The 12170-nt window shown below is 52.7% G+C and overlaps 1 protein-coding gene across 4 annotated transcripts in view; it reads right to left on the reverse strand.

Annotated features, from left to right (window-relative positions):
• The window catches only part of AHRR (aryl-hydrocarbon receptor repressor), a 79264-nt gene that overhangs the window by 16272 nt on the left and 50822 nt on the right, over nucleotides 1-12170 (reverse strand). For all 4 annotated transcript variants that reach the window (XM_021077068.1, XM_021077067.1, XM_021077070.1 and 1 more), the window contains exon 5: nucleotides 464-553. In XM_021077068.1, coding sequence (XP_020932727.1) covers nucleotides 464-553 — 90 coding nt within the window. The remainder of the gene's footprint in view (nucleotides 1-463; nucleotides 554-12170) is intronic.

The raw sequence follows: 12170 nt of genomic DNA on the forward strand, positions 1-12170 counted from the left end.
CTCAAGCCGGCCTCTAGGACCCAGGGTTGGAGACACTTCACTCTGCTCTCTCCCCCGGGTCTGGATCACCCGGGAGCTGGTCTGGGGCAGCGCCCACGTGAATTGCCTGCACACCAACGGGAGTTCCAGAGCTCGCTGGGTGCCTCGCGTCTGGGGCTGCTCAGGGAGGACAGGTCCGCTGCCCCGGCCCGGACCTGCCTCTGACCCGCAGGGAGCATGGGAGGCTGGGCCACGGTCAGCGCACGTCACTGCCCTTTCGACGGGGGACGCCCGGGACCCTGCCGCGCCCCCCACTGTGACTCCCCCCGCCCAGACGAAGCTGGATGTACAGGCCCTCATCTGACAGAAGCTCCATGATTTTTTTTAAAAAAAGCTTGATTTCAGAGACATTTGAAACCTCGGCAACCACGTGCGTTTCCAGGCGGCAGAACCGAACACGCGGCAGACGAGCAGCTGTGTTTACCTGGTGGAAGCCCAGGTAATCCACGATCGTCGCCGACGCGTAGAAGATCAGGCCTTCGGCACTCACGACCAGGGCAAAGCCATGCAGAGACTGGAAAAGACAGAAAATTGAGTTGGCTCCTAGATATGGTCCCGAAATCCCTCGACGTGAAAAGCCAAGCCCTGATGCTTGGTTGGTTCAACGCATTGGTTTGACCTTTCAACCCCCCGCCCCCGCGTTGTGGTTTGATTCACAACCTCCAGAAAGGCCCGCTTGTGCTCCTGACCAGTTGGCGACAGGTCCCAAGCGAGCGGGTGACGTGGGAATCTGGTCACGGTTTGTAAGGCTCAAGCCGTGGGCTCCTCTTTTTCCGGTGATTATCGACTGTGTGTGTTATAAAAGGCGGACATTGTCACGAGGAGATGAGACAGCCAGGGCAGGGACCTTTGTGTGAGTTCCCCATTCATGCACCTTCCGGAGCACAATGTTCTGACTTTTCTAAGAGTTTTTATCGGGAGAAGAGGCTCAACTCCATCCAGCAAGTGCTGTTTCTGCATCTACTGCAAGCATCACGTAAACTTTCTTCAGTCTCTTGATGCAAGTCAGGCACTGACACATTTTCTGATGGTGACTCATTCTTTCCTCCACGGGGCACAGCTCCTCTGAGCACGACTTTTAATATGCTCTTGAAATTGCTTCATTTCACTTAGGAAACGTTCATTTGTATTTAAGGAAACTCAGCCCACAAGCGTCTCTCTTCACTTCTGTGACCAGTAAACGGATCACCAAAGAGCGACTGGCCTCCCTGCATCTTCCGGGGACACGTATTTCTTCACGACGAGGATGCCACACCCCATGAAAGTCTGGTCCACCTCACTTCAGAGGTCCCCAGCTCGGGTGCGCTGGGAGGTGGCAGGTGAAAGCTGGAGTGGCTTTAGTGCATGAGTCAGTTTATGTAACATGCGTTAGTGTTTTCAGGAATTTTTCTTATATCAATTATGGCATCTTAAAATATTTTCTAGGAATGCATCCATTTCACCTTGATTTTAAATTACTAGTGTGTATTAGTCACCATATTTTTGTGATTACTGGATCTCCGTCATAGCTGTAATCACCGTGGCACGTGTGGTCCTGGGCTCGACCTAAAGCCCCAAAAAAGAAAGAAAGGGCCTCCGAAAAGAAAAGCTTTTCAAAAGAAAAGCAGGGCCTCCGACCCCTCCCGCCCCGGCTTCCAGAACCATCACTAGCGAGGGGACCACAGCCACTGCCTCGAGGGATCCTCTATCTACTATGCACCTGCCACCTATCACCTTCATCCTTGTCATGACCTGGATATGGAAACAGCAGCGCCCACCGAGCAGGGCCTGGCGCGAGGCAGCGCCCGGCGTGGAGTGGCTCGTTCAGTTCTGTGTCACCTCCAAGAGCCACAGGCACCGGATTCCGCTGGGCCAGCACAGAGCTGGAGGCAGGGCAGGGCCAGGCAGCTGGACAGTGGGGCTTGGAAATATTTCCGTTCGAATCTTTAAAATGCAGACACTTGTGGACCTTAACGGCTATGAAGTCCGTAGCGAGCGATGGGCAACGGGTCACGATACTCCCGTCCCTTAATCCTTGCCTGGTGGACACTTTATTCTTTCTTTCTTTTTTCCAATTTTTTCCGCTTTGCTAAGTGATAAGTTATTTTACTCTCATTATAGTTTTCATTTCTTTAGTTATTAATGAGATTGAAAACATTTATAATTCATTGGTAACTTGCATTTCTTCTTTCATGAACTGCCTGTGCACATCATGGGCTACCTTTTCTACGAGGTTTATAAATATCAGCTTCCAAAAGCTTTCAAAGGACTCTGATGTTGAAGATTTCTAGCCAACCTAGGATCACGGCAGCACCTAAATCCGAATCCCCAAACTTCTGAAAAACGATGGAGAACAAGAAGAAGAGGTGACGCTGCGCAAATCGCAGACCGCAAAGCACCAGAAAATCTGCAGACCGCAAAGCACCAGAAAGGCGATGAACTTCAAGTTACACACGAGCAGAAAAGGCGACATCGGATCCCGGGAGCTTGCAAAGACTGTTCCGAAAGGACAACGTGTAACCCTCCTCAAGAAGCCGGAGGCAGCAGAGACAAACACAACGTAAGGAGAAGGAAAGAAAATTTAAAACAAGAGGGAAAAACCAGCGACAACTGTTTAAACAGCCAAACAATAAAGACGCTCAACAAAGGGGAAAGTCGGCTCTTTAAAAAGGTTAAGAAATTGATAAACTCCTAGCAGATTGATCACGGAAAGTACCACTGACACCAGGGATTTGAAGGAACACATCACTGCAGAGGCTAAGACAGTAATGAAAATCTTAAGAATGATATTCCAGAAATTAAATAACTTAAATGAAACAGACAAATTCTTTGACAAACGTTACCAAAAGTATTAGAAGGAGAACTAGAAAGTCTGAACAGCCCCAATATCACTTAAACACATCGAGTTTGCAGTCAAAAGCTTCCCACTAAGAAAACACCAGGGCCAGATCAGAAAACATAAAATGCCTCAGAATAAACTTTCTGAAAGACGTGAGAACTATTTGCTGAAAACCATGAAATAGTGCAGAGAGAAGATCTAAATAAACTAAGAGATATCAAAGTCCCTGGGTCAAAAAAACCCAATACAGGAGTTCCCGTTGGGGCTCAGTGGGCTAAGAACCCGACTGGTATCCGTGAGGATGAGGGTTTGATCCCTGGCCTCGATCAGTGGGTTAAGGACCTGGGGTTGCCACAAGCTGTGGTGTAGGTCCCAGACGCAGCTCAGATCCGGCGTTGCTGTGGCTCTGGCGTAGGCCGGCAGCTGCAGTTCCAATTCAGTCCCTCGCCTGGGGACTTTCATATGCCGCAGGTGTGGCCCTAAAAAGAAAAAAATTAAATAAAAAGACACAAACCCAACACATGTCTCTGTGGCAGCACAGGTTCAGTTCCTGGCCTGGGAACTTTTATATGCCACGAGAGCAGCCAAACAAAACAAAACAAAACAAAACAACCAAAAAAACAAAACCAGTATAGTTAGGATGCCTGAGCTCCCTAAATTCATCTACGGATATAAACCAACCTCAATCATACGGATAGGAGGGTTTTTTTTTTCCTCTTTGCAGAAACTGACAAGCTGATTCTAATAATAATATGTGGCAATAAAGAGCCCAGGAGTTCCCTGGTGGCCTAGTGGTAAAGACTTGGCCTTGTCACTGCTGTGGTAAGAGTTCGATCCCTGGACCAGGAACCTTTTTTTTTTTTTTTTGTCTTTTTGCCTTTTCTAGGGCCACACCCATGGCACATGGAGGTTCCCGGGCTAGGGGTCTAATTGGAGCTGTCGCTGCTGGCCTACGCCAGAGCCATAGCAACTCAGCTCACGGCAACGCCAGCTCACGGCAACACCAGATCCTTAACCCACTGAGCGAGGCCAGGGATTGAACCTGCAACCTCATGGTTCCTCGTCAGATTCGTTAACCACCGAGCCACGATGGGAACTCCTAGACCAGGAACTTCTGTAAGCCACAGGCATGGCCGAAAAAGAAAAAGAAAAGAAGGGCCTAGACTTGCCACAGCAGTTCTCCTAAGGAAGAGTAACACTGCAGAGTGCAGTCCTGCGCTTGAGGGCTTACTGTGAAGCTCCAGCAATCCAGGCAGCACAGTGCTGCAGGGAGGACAGACGGACTGTCCATCAGGCGCTGGGCCCACCCAGGGGAAGGAAAGTCTCCTAAACAAGTGCGTCTGGGAGGCCGGTTATCTACACGGAAAAAATGAACCCTGACTCCTACCTCATTCCACACACACAAACGAGTTCAAGAGGTGTCTTAGACCTAAACATAAGTCAGTGCTAGACTCATAAAGCTCCCAGAGGAAACACCTTCGTGAGCTTGGGGTGGGCAGGTGCGGAGAGAGTGCCAAAGCACTAAGCCTCCATGAGAAAAATCGATGAACTGGACTTTACTGAAACACACCATTAATAAACGAGGAGATGAGCCACAGACGGAGAAAAATACTCACAGTGCTGGAAAAAGGACTTCGTCCAGGGCACTGAAAGAACACCTGCAGTCAACGATCCAAAGATGAACAGCCCAAGTTTTTTCCAATGGGCAAAAGGCTCAGATAGTTCACAGAAGGGGAGAGGAGACCCCCACAGGGTACTCGGAAAGGTCCCTGGCATCGTTTCCATCCTCAGGGACGTGCAGAGTCCACCGCTGCAAGGTGCCGTTTCGCACCAACTAGGACGGCCGCAGTCAAAGGACCTGACGACACTGCCGCCGCTGAGGATGAGAAGCACTCCGGTGAGAACGCAAAACGCTGCCTTAGAGACTCACGTTGGAAAACCGTCCTGCAGCTGCTTATAAAAATACACACGCATCTACCCTACGACCCGGAAATTCCGCTCTTGGCATCTGCCCGGAGGAAGCGGGTGTGTTCACAGGGCACAAGGACAGGCCTGTTCCCAGTGGCCGTACCTGTCACAGACACACTCTGGAAACAGCCCAAAAGCCCCTCGGCTGTAGAAAGCACCTCGAAGAGTAACCTTGGGCGGAATGAAAAAGAAAACTCAAGGACGACTCCCCGAAGCACTCCGTAAGAGAAAGCAGACGGAAGTCCATCCCACGTGACTGCTCATACATGAAGTCCAAGACCAGGCCAGAGGACCCTCTGGTGGCAAATAGGAGGACGTGGTTCCCTGGGCTTGGCGGGGTCGGGGGGAGGCGGTGTGGACTGAGAAATCAAAGGGGGAGAAAAACCTCTATACAAATGCAGTGGCAGACCTGAGTCAAGCGCATGTTTCCCTAGGAAGACATAATGTATCAGAATTAACTCACTAGTGATAGAAACTTTAAAAGAGCAATTTCTGTAGAAGAAATAAAGTTATTAAGGAACTAACCCAGGATAATGCACCAGGCGCAGATGGTCTTAAAATGGAATTCTACAAAATCTTGAAAAAATCAGCTGACACCAATGTCCCATAAAATGTCCCAGAAATGGAAAGTGAAGGGAATTTTCTTTTTCTTTTCTTGTCTTTTTTTTTTTTAGGGTGGCACCCATGGCCTGTGGAGGCTCCCAGGCTAGGTGTCCAATCAGAGCTACAGCTGCTGGCCTCCACCACAGCCACAGCAACGCAGGATCCGAGCCACATCTCCGACCTACACCGAAGCTCACGGCAGCTCCGGATCCTTCACCCACTGAGCGAGGCCAGGGGTCGGACCCGCAACCGCATGGTTCCTACACGGATTTGTTTTTGTTGCGCCACAAGGGGATCTCGAGGAATTTTCTGATTCTTTTAAAGAAGCACAATTTTGACACTCAATTCTGATAAAGAAAACACAATAAAAATAAAATTACACACTTTGACTACTGATGCAAATATGCTAAGTAAAATATCAGCAAACAGACTCCAATTTCACATTAAGAAAAGAATACATCATGACCAAGTGGCTTCTTCCCAAAAATATAAATTTGACTCAATATTAGGAAATACACTAATACACCACATTTACAGATCTAAGGAGAAAAATCTACGGCTATCTTCACAGATGGCAAAAAACTTTCAACAAGAGTCAGCTCATTTTTGATAAAAGCACTCAAGAAAAAAGGAACTGTGGACACATTTTAACATGGTAACTTGTGTGTGTGTGCTGCGTGTGTGTATCCCTCTTATTCCTAAGGTAGCAACTTAATGGGGAAGCACTTGAGGCGCTTCCAGGAAGATCAGGAAGCAAGGCATGGATGCTGTGACCTCCTGTACCTGAGAGTGTAAACGACACCCCCCGAATGCGGGCGCCACTGGTTCTGCAAATAACGTTCTACTAGAACCTGCCACACACTTTAATTGCTGTATTGCCCGCAGCCGCCTTTGCACAACGGCAAGGCTGAATGGTGGCCCAGAGTCAAGAAGGTCCACAAAGCCTGAGCTATTTCACCATCTGGCCATTTAAGCAAAGATTCACCGACTCCTTATAGCATCCAGCGTGTTAACTGAGAGACATCAATGGCAGGAGTAAGAATTGAGAAAGGAAAATCATCTCTGTTTGCAGATGACTTCATGATCTATTTGGAAAACCCTAGAGAATCGATGATAAAGTAACTCAAGTAAAAGAATCCAGGAGTTCCCGTCGTGGTGCAGTGGTTAACGAATCTGACTAGGAACCATAGGTTTCGCGTTTGGTCCCTGCCCTTGCTCAGTGGGTTAAGGACCCGGCGTTGCCGTGAGCTGTGGTGCAGGTTGCAGACGCGGCTCGGATCCCGCGTTGCTGTGGCTCTGGCGTAGGCCGGTGGCTACGGCTCCAATTAGACCCCTGGCCTGGGAATCTCCATGTGCCGTGGGAGCGGCCCAAGAAATGACCGAAAAAAAAAAGAATCCAGTGAGACGGCAAGATATAAAATTAAATATACATATTCAATAACTTTACATACGGGAAAATGACTGCATTAGAGGCATCGCAGTGGGAAAAACCTCTATTTACAAACATGTCCAAGAAGACTCAGTACTTAAAAAACTGCACAAGAAACGTGCAAGATCGACACGAACATGAAAACCTCTCAAGAGACACAAAGTTACACTGAAAAATGGAAAGACCTCCTCTGGTGTCCAGCTGGATGACTCTGTCACAACCCCGCCCTCCCTCCTGACTGGTGTCAACAGGGCGGGACATTGTCCATGTCAAGCTTTGTTTGTTTGTTTGTTTGTTTGTTTTGCTATTTCTTGGGCCGCTCCCGCAGCATATGAAGGTTCCCAGGCTAGGGGTCCAATCGGAGCTGTAGCCACCAGCCTACGCCAGAGCCACAGCAACACGGGATCCGAGCAACCTACACCACAGCTCATGGCAACGCCAGGGTCCTTAACCCACTGAGCAAGGGCAGGGACCAAACCCGAAACCTCATGGTTCCTAGTCAGATTCGTTAACCATTGAGCCACGATAGGAACTCCTATATATGTGTATATATTCTGAATAAGACTCTTTCAGATTCTTTCCCACCATAGCTCATTACAAGATATTGAATACAGTTCCCTGTTTGTACAGTAAATCCTCATGCTTGTCCGTCTTTATACAGCGGTGTGTATATCAAACTCTATGGAGCTCACAAGTGGAGACTAAATATGGACAGCAAACGTGTGCTAACTGTTACAGAAACTGAAAAGGAAAGCTCGGAAGATGATACCATCAAGCCTCCGCGATTAAAGCAGGTGGGTGCTGGCGCCTGAATAGACGCGTGTCCGTGACCGGCACGGGGTCCAGAGTAAATGAAGCCCAGTTGGAGACCTGGACAGAGACGGGCTTCTCAGGAAGCGGTTCTTGTTGAGGTCCTGTTCCTATCGCCTCTTTGTTCCGCTGGCTGGGCAATCACCCGCAGCTGCTCTCCTCCTCCGGCTGAGCTGCCACGTTGCCAGCTCTTTCCTGAGGGCACCACCTCTTCCAGAAGCCCCCAGCCTCCTGCCTTCCCAACGCAGGTGCCCTCCATGCGCCACACCCCATTCAGGGAGGTGCTGCCTAGCGTCACAGGTGGAGTTGGCTGAACCCCTCACTCATGCTGTCCGCCAGGGAGGTTCCTCGCCCCCCCGAGCTCGCCACCTGCCCCCGCTTTCTGTGCCCCTGCTCCGGGCACCTGCGGCCTCGGCGGCTGTGCAGCTGGGCTTCCAGAAGATGCGTAGTCTTTTTTTGTGTTCTACCTACTTTTTTCAGTTAATTCTGTGGCAGGTTTGCTGCCTTCTTCAAGTTAGGACGTCACATGTGTTCCTGTCACTGGGCATCTGGGACATGGAGACGTGGAGCTGCCAACCAGCGTCCAAGCAGACGGGGCCGTGTGACACGGCACCACACATGGGTCCAGAGGGAACGAAGGGACGCAGCCTCAACCAGGACCTTGCTCTGCACAAAGCCACGCTCACCGCATTAAAAGCAAAACTCAGAAAAGAAGAGTCACAGCACTCACAAAAACATAAATGCTTCACAAAGATCCCATCCAAGAGGGAAGAGGGAAGACGGACGTTAAGGCAGCCTACAGCGTACCTGAGACTCTGGGTGTTCATAGGTGGTTGGGATACACTGCTGCATTGATGCAAAACTGAAATTCCCCAGGATGATCCCTGAGTGGCCTCATCCCCACATGACTTGGGAAGGAGGCGCCATCCAACCTTTCGCCTTATCTCGAGGTCTGGATGACTTCCTGACATGCAGGCAAACACCAGCGTGGCGACTTCACAATAGGATTTAGGCTTCTGCTGAGTTTTCTGAGCAAGAAGTCCAAGCCCCAGGCGGCCCCCCAGCTGCACCTCTGCCTTGAGTGGTCTGGCACCAGAAAGTGACCCTATCTGATCACAAAGCCCATTTCTGTCACGCCCAAGCCCCCATGAATGGACACCCACGTCCACGGGATCGTCTCCAGAACCAAGAGACGGTGTCATTTGTCACCGTAGCTCCTGTGTGGCTCCTGGGAGGAGTGTCTGGCCCACTGTTCTCACGCCTTTGAGCAGTGGATGGGAAGTCCAGGGTCTGCGCCTGCCTGGACCTGATCCTAGTGGGCTAGTCGGGAGTTTGGGAACACACCCAAATCTGCCCAGCGCCTCTGCTCTCAGACACCCGTATGTCCAGACCTGTGAAGCACTGGCCATTTCTTCACCACATCATTTAGCAAAACCCCGAATTTTCCTACGCGATAACCCGCAGGAAGAAGCAGAAAGGAAGCAGCTCTTTTCCTCCCGGTGTTTGACTCACTCTCTGGGACACGGAGACCCGGAGGAAGGTGTGTAGAGCCCTGTCTGGGCGTCCCTCCCAGATGCACCGACCTGGGCGCGTCAGGATGGCACCGCTCACCGCTCCGCGCCACGGCAGACGCTTCGCCAAAAGACACGAGCCCTCCGCATCCACCTCCGCCAGCCTGTGACAAGGCTGGGCCCCCGAGGCTCGGACTGCGTGCCCTCAACACCAGCCCAACCGAGACGCTGCATTTGTGACGCCAGTGTCTCTCGAATGGTGGCTCAATGTGTGTCACAGAAAACACAGCATTTCACCATTCCCGGTGCACAGGTCGGCGGCCTTACGCACAGTCCCACTGTGTGCAATCACCACCACCGTCATCTCTGGGCCTTTCTCCTCGTCCCAAACCGACACTGTGCCCCCATTAAACCCTGCCCCCAGCCCTCCCCCACCCTGTCTTGGGAGTCCGCCGCCTCTGCAGGGATCACTCAGGACCGTCTTACTCATTTAGCACAACGCCCTCGGGCTCTCCCGACTTGTGGAACGCCAGACTGTCCTTCCTCTTCAAGGCTGACAAATATTCCGTCGCACGCACGGACCACACTTTGCTCCTCCGTCGTCCCTGGATGGGCGCTTGGGCTGCTTCCAGCCCCTGGCTCCCAAGGACCCGGCTGCTGTGGTCAGAGCACACTTTCTGGAAGGTGTCTGAGGAAGGGGTGGGAACTCACCCCAGCAGCCTTCTCCTCTGCAGTCCCGGCACCACAAAGGACGCCGCCCCCAGAGCTGGAGACCTAAACAGGAGGGTGGCACCGTGCCCGCAGCCTGCACCCGCTGGCCCTCTGCACTGGCTTCAAGGGAGGCAGGAAACCTGGAGCCCCCATGCAGCCAGGATTTGCTGGGGACATGTGCCTGCCCCCTCCCCACCCTGGGCCCCGCGGGGTCTGGAGGCCGAGGCCCCAGGGCAGCCAGGGTGCGCTGGGCTGTGCCTTGAGCAATCCACACAGTGTCTCCCGTTTCAGAGGCCGCGTGGACTCACGATGACCCACTAATAACCGTCCAAAGACCAAAGAAACGCTCAGGGTTTGAGTACGTAAAAGGTTGTCTCAAAAAAGATTTTACGAGATTAGTCACAACCAAAACCAACCTTAATTTTAAGTCAAAGGCAGAAATTTTAAAAAGAAAAAAGACCATAAAATGCTGTTTGCCGAGTCATATGGATTCAATATCAGATTGACATTCCGGTCCAAACCATCGCGCCAAATTCTTTTTCACATGTGGGACCATCTTTCAAATATGCATCGCAAACGTTCATTTGTTTTCTCCGTCTCTCTTTTTAATCCTACAAGAGTTTTGTATTTTTTAAATGTGGTACATGGAAAATGAGATCACTTTTCCAAGTGGAAAAAAGCATTTGGCCCCAAGCTGAAGGCTGACTTTTACGGGGAGAAACCACCACCTCCACGTTCAAATGCAGAGGCCGTCACGGAAGGCGCACCTGCCACTGCAGGGAGACAGCCAGCGCCCCCCACCCGCTCTGCCCCCAGACGCCGCCTCAGCCCCTCGGCCCGGATCGAGGCAAGCGGGTGGGAAAGCGGGACTTCCTCAGGCCGTCACGGAAGGCGCACCTGCCACTGCAGGGAGACAGCCAGCGCCCCCCACCCGCTCTGCCCCCAGACGCCGCCTCAGCCCCTCGGCCCGGATCGAGGCAAGCGGGTGGGAAAGCGGGACTTCCTCTGGAAAACCCTTGCGTATCCCGATCTCTTCCAGCCCACGCAGAAAAAACAGCCAGCAAGGACTTCAAAGATTGCCTGTCAAGGTCACGGCAGAGGAAAAAGAAGAGGGAAAAAGGAACAATTCCAGCAGGCCCCTCGCAACGCCCCTCCCTGGAATGAGGGGAAGCTGGGAGCCATGCCCTCCCCTGAGAGCCGTTGCCACGGCTACGGAGCAACAACCCAAGGCCAGGGCCGCCAGTCACGCGAGCGAGGGGCACCAGGCGTGTCTGCGGCGCCCGGCCTTGCTGGAGCCAGATCACTCGCTGGGCCTCGCCGTGGGGCCTGCTGCGTGCGAGGCACTCGGGCTGGGGAGCAGATCGCTGGCTGTTTATAGATCCCACAAACAGTAAACTCAGCCTTGGGCTCTTGCCACAGTGCAGCTCCGGCACTTGAAAGAAGTTCTTGAAAGATGCTATCGGCTGACGGGGGCAGGACCACAAGGGCAGAGGCAGGTGCGACCCCGGCCCCTGCTCCCACCATCCCATCCGCTGCCCTGGGCCCCTCAGGGCCTTTCTCTCCAGGCGAGCGACTTGACCGTGGCACAGACACCGGGGCAGTGAGGTGCCTGGGCCTTCCTGGCCTTGCCGTGGCCAGAAGAGGTGGAGCCCAGACCCAGAGGTGGCCCCAGGCACACTGCAGACCTGCCTCTTCCTGCCCTGGGGGAACGCAGCTACCTCGAAAGCACCTCAGCCAAGCGCTGCCTTTTCAGCTGCGCGACCTTGGACAAGCTAGTTTCCTCTCCGGGCTTCCACTGCCTCATCTGATCCACTTTCAGCAGATCAAAAAGTTATAACAGCTAATCAGGGGAAATTTAGACTTAGAAGATACTGCGTGCTCAGCGTGGCCCAGGGCGGATCTCTGCCTCAGTGGGGTCCTTCTCCGGGGGCTGGCCTGGGCCTCACCCCTGCCGGGGACCCTCCCTGGGACTGTGAGCTAAGCTGGGCAGGCCTGGGACACACATGTCCGAGCCCTGGATGGCCCAGGGCAGAGCAGGCCCTGAGAGAACTGAGCGGCTAACAGTGAGGAGAGTCCGGGGCAGCCCAGCTCAGTGGCCGGTGATGGGCAGGGGAGCATGTGGAGGGCTGGGGCTTCCCAGTGAAGAGCTCTATGGTCTGAACACCACAGAGAGGCCAGGCAGCCGGGCCCTGGACACCTGAACTGCCTTCTGGAGGCCAGGAGCTGTGGGCCTTGGACCCACAGGCCGGCGGTGGGATGGGCAGAGGCACAACCTCGGGGG

Source organism: Sus scrofa, chromosome 16 (assembly GCF_000003025.6).
Source record: "Sus scrofa isolate TJ Tabasco breed Duroc chromosome 16, Sscrofa11.1, whole genome shotgun sequence".
In the NCBI taxonomy this organism is placed as follows: Eukaryota; Metazoa; Chordata; class Mammalia; order Artiodactyla; family Suidae; genus Sus; species Sus scrofa.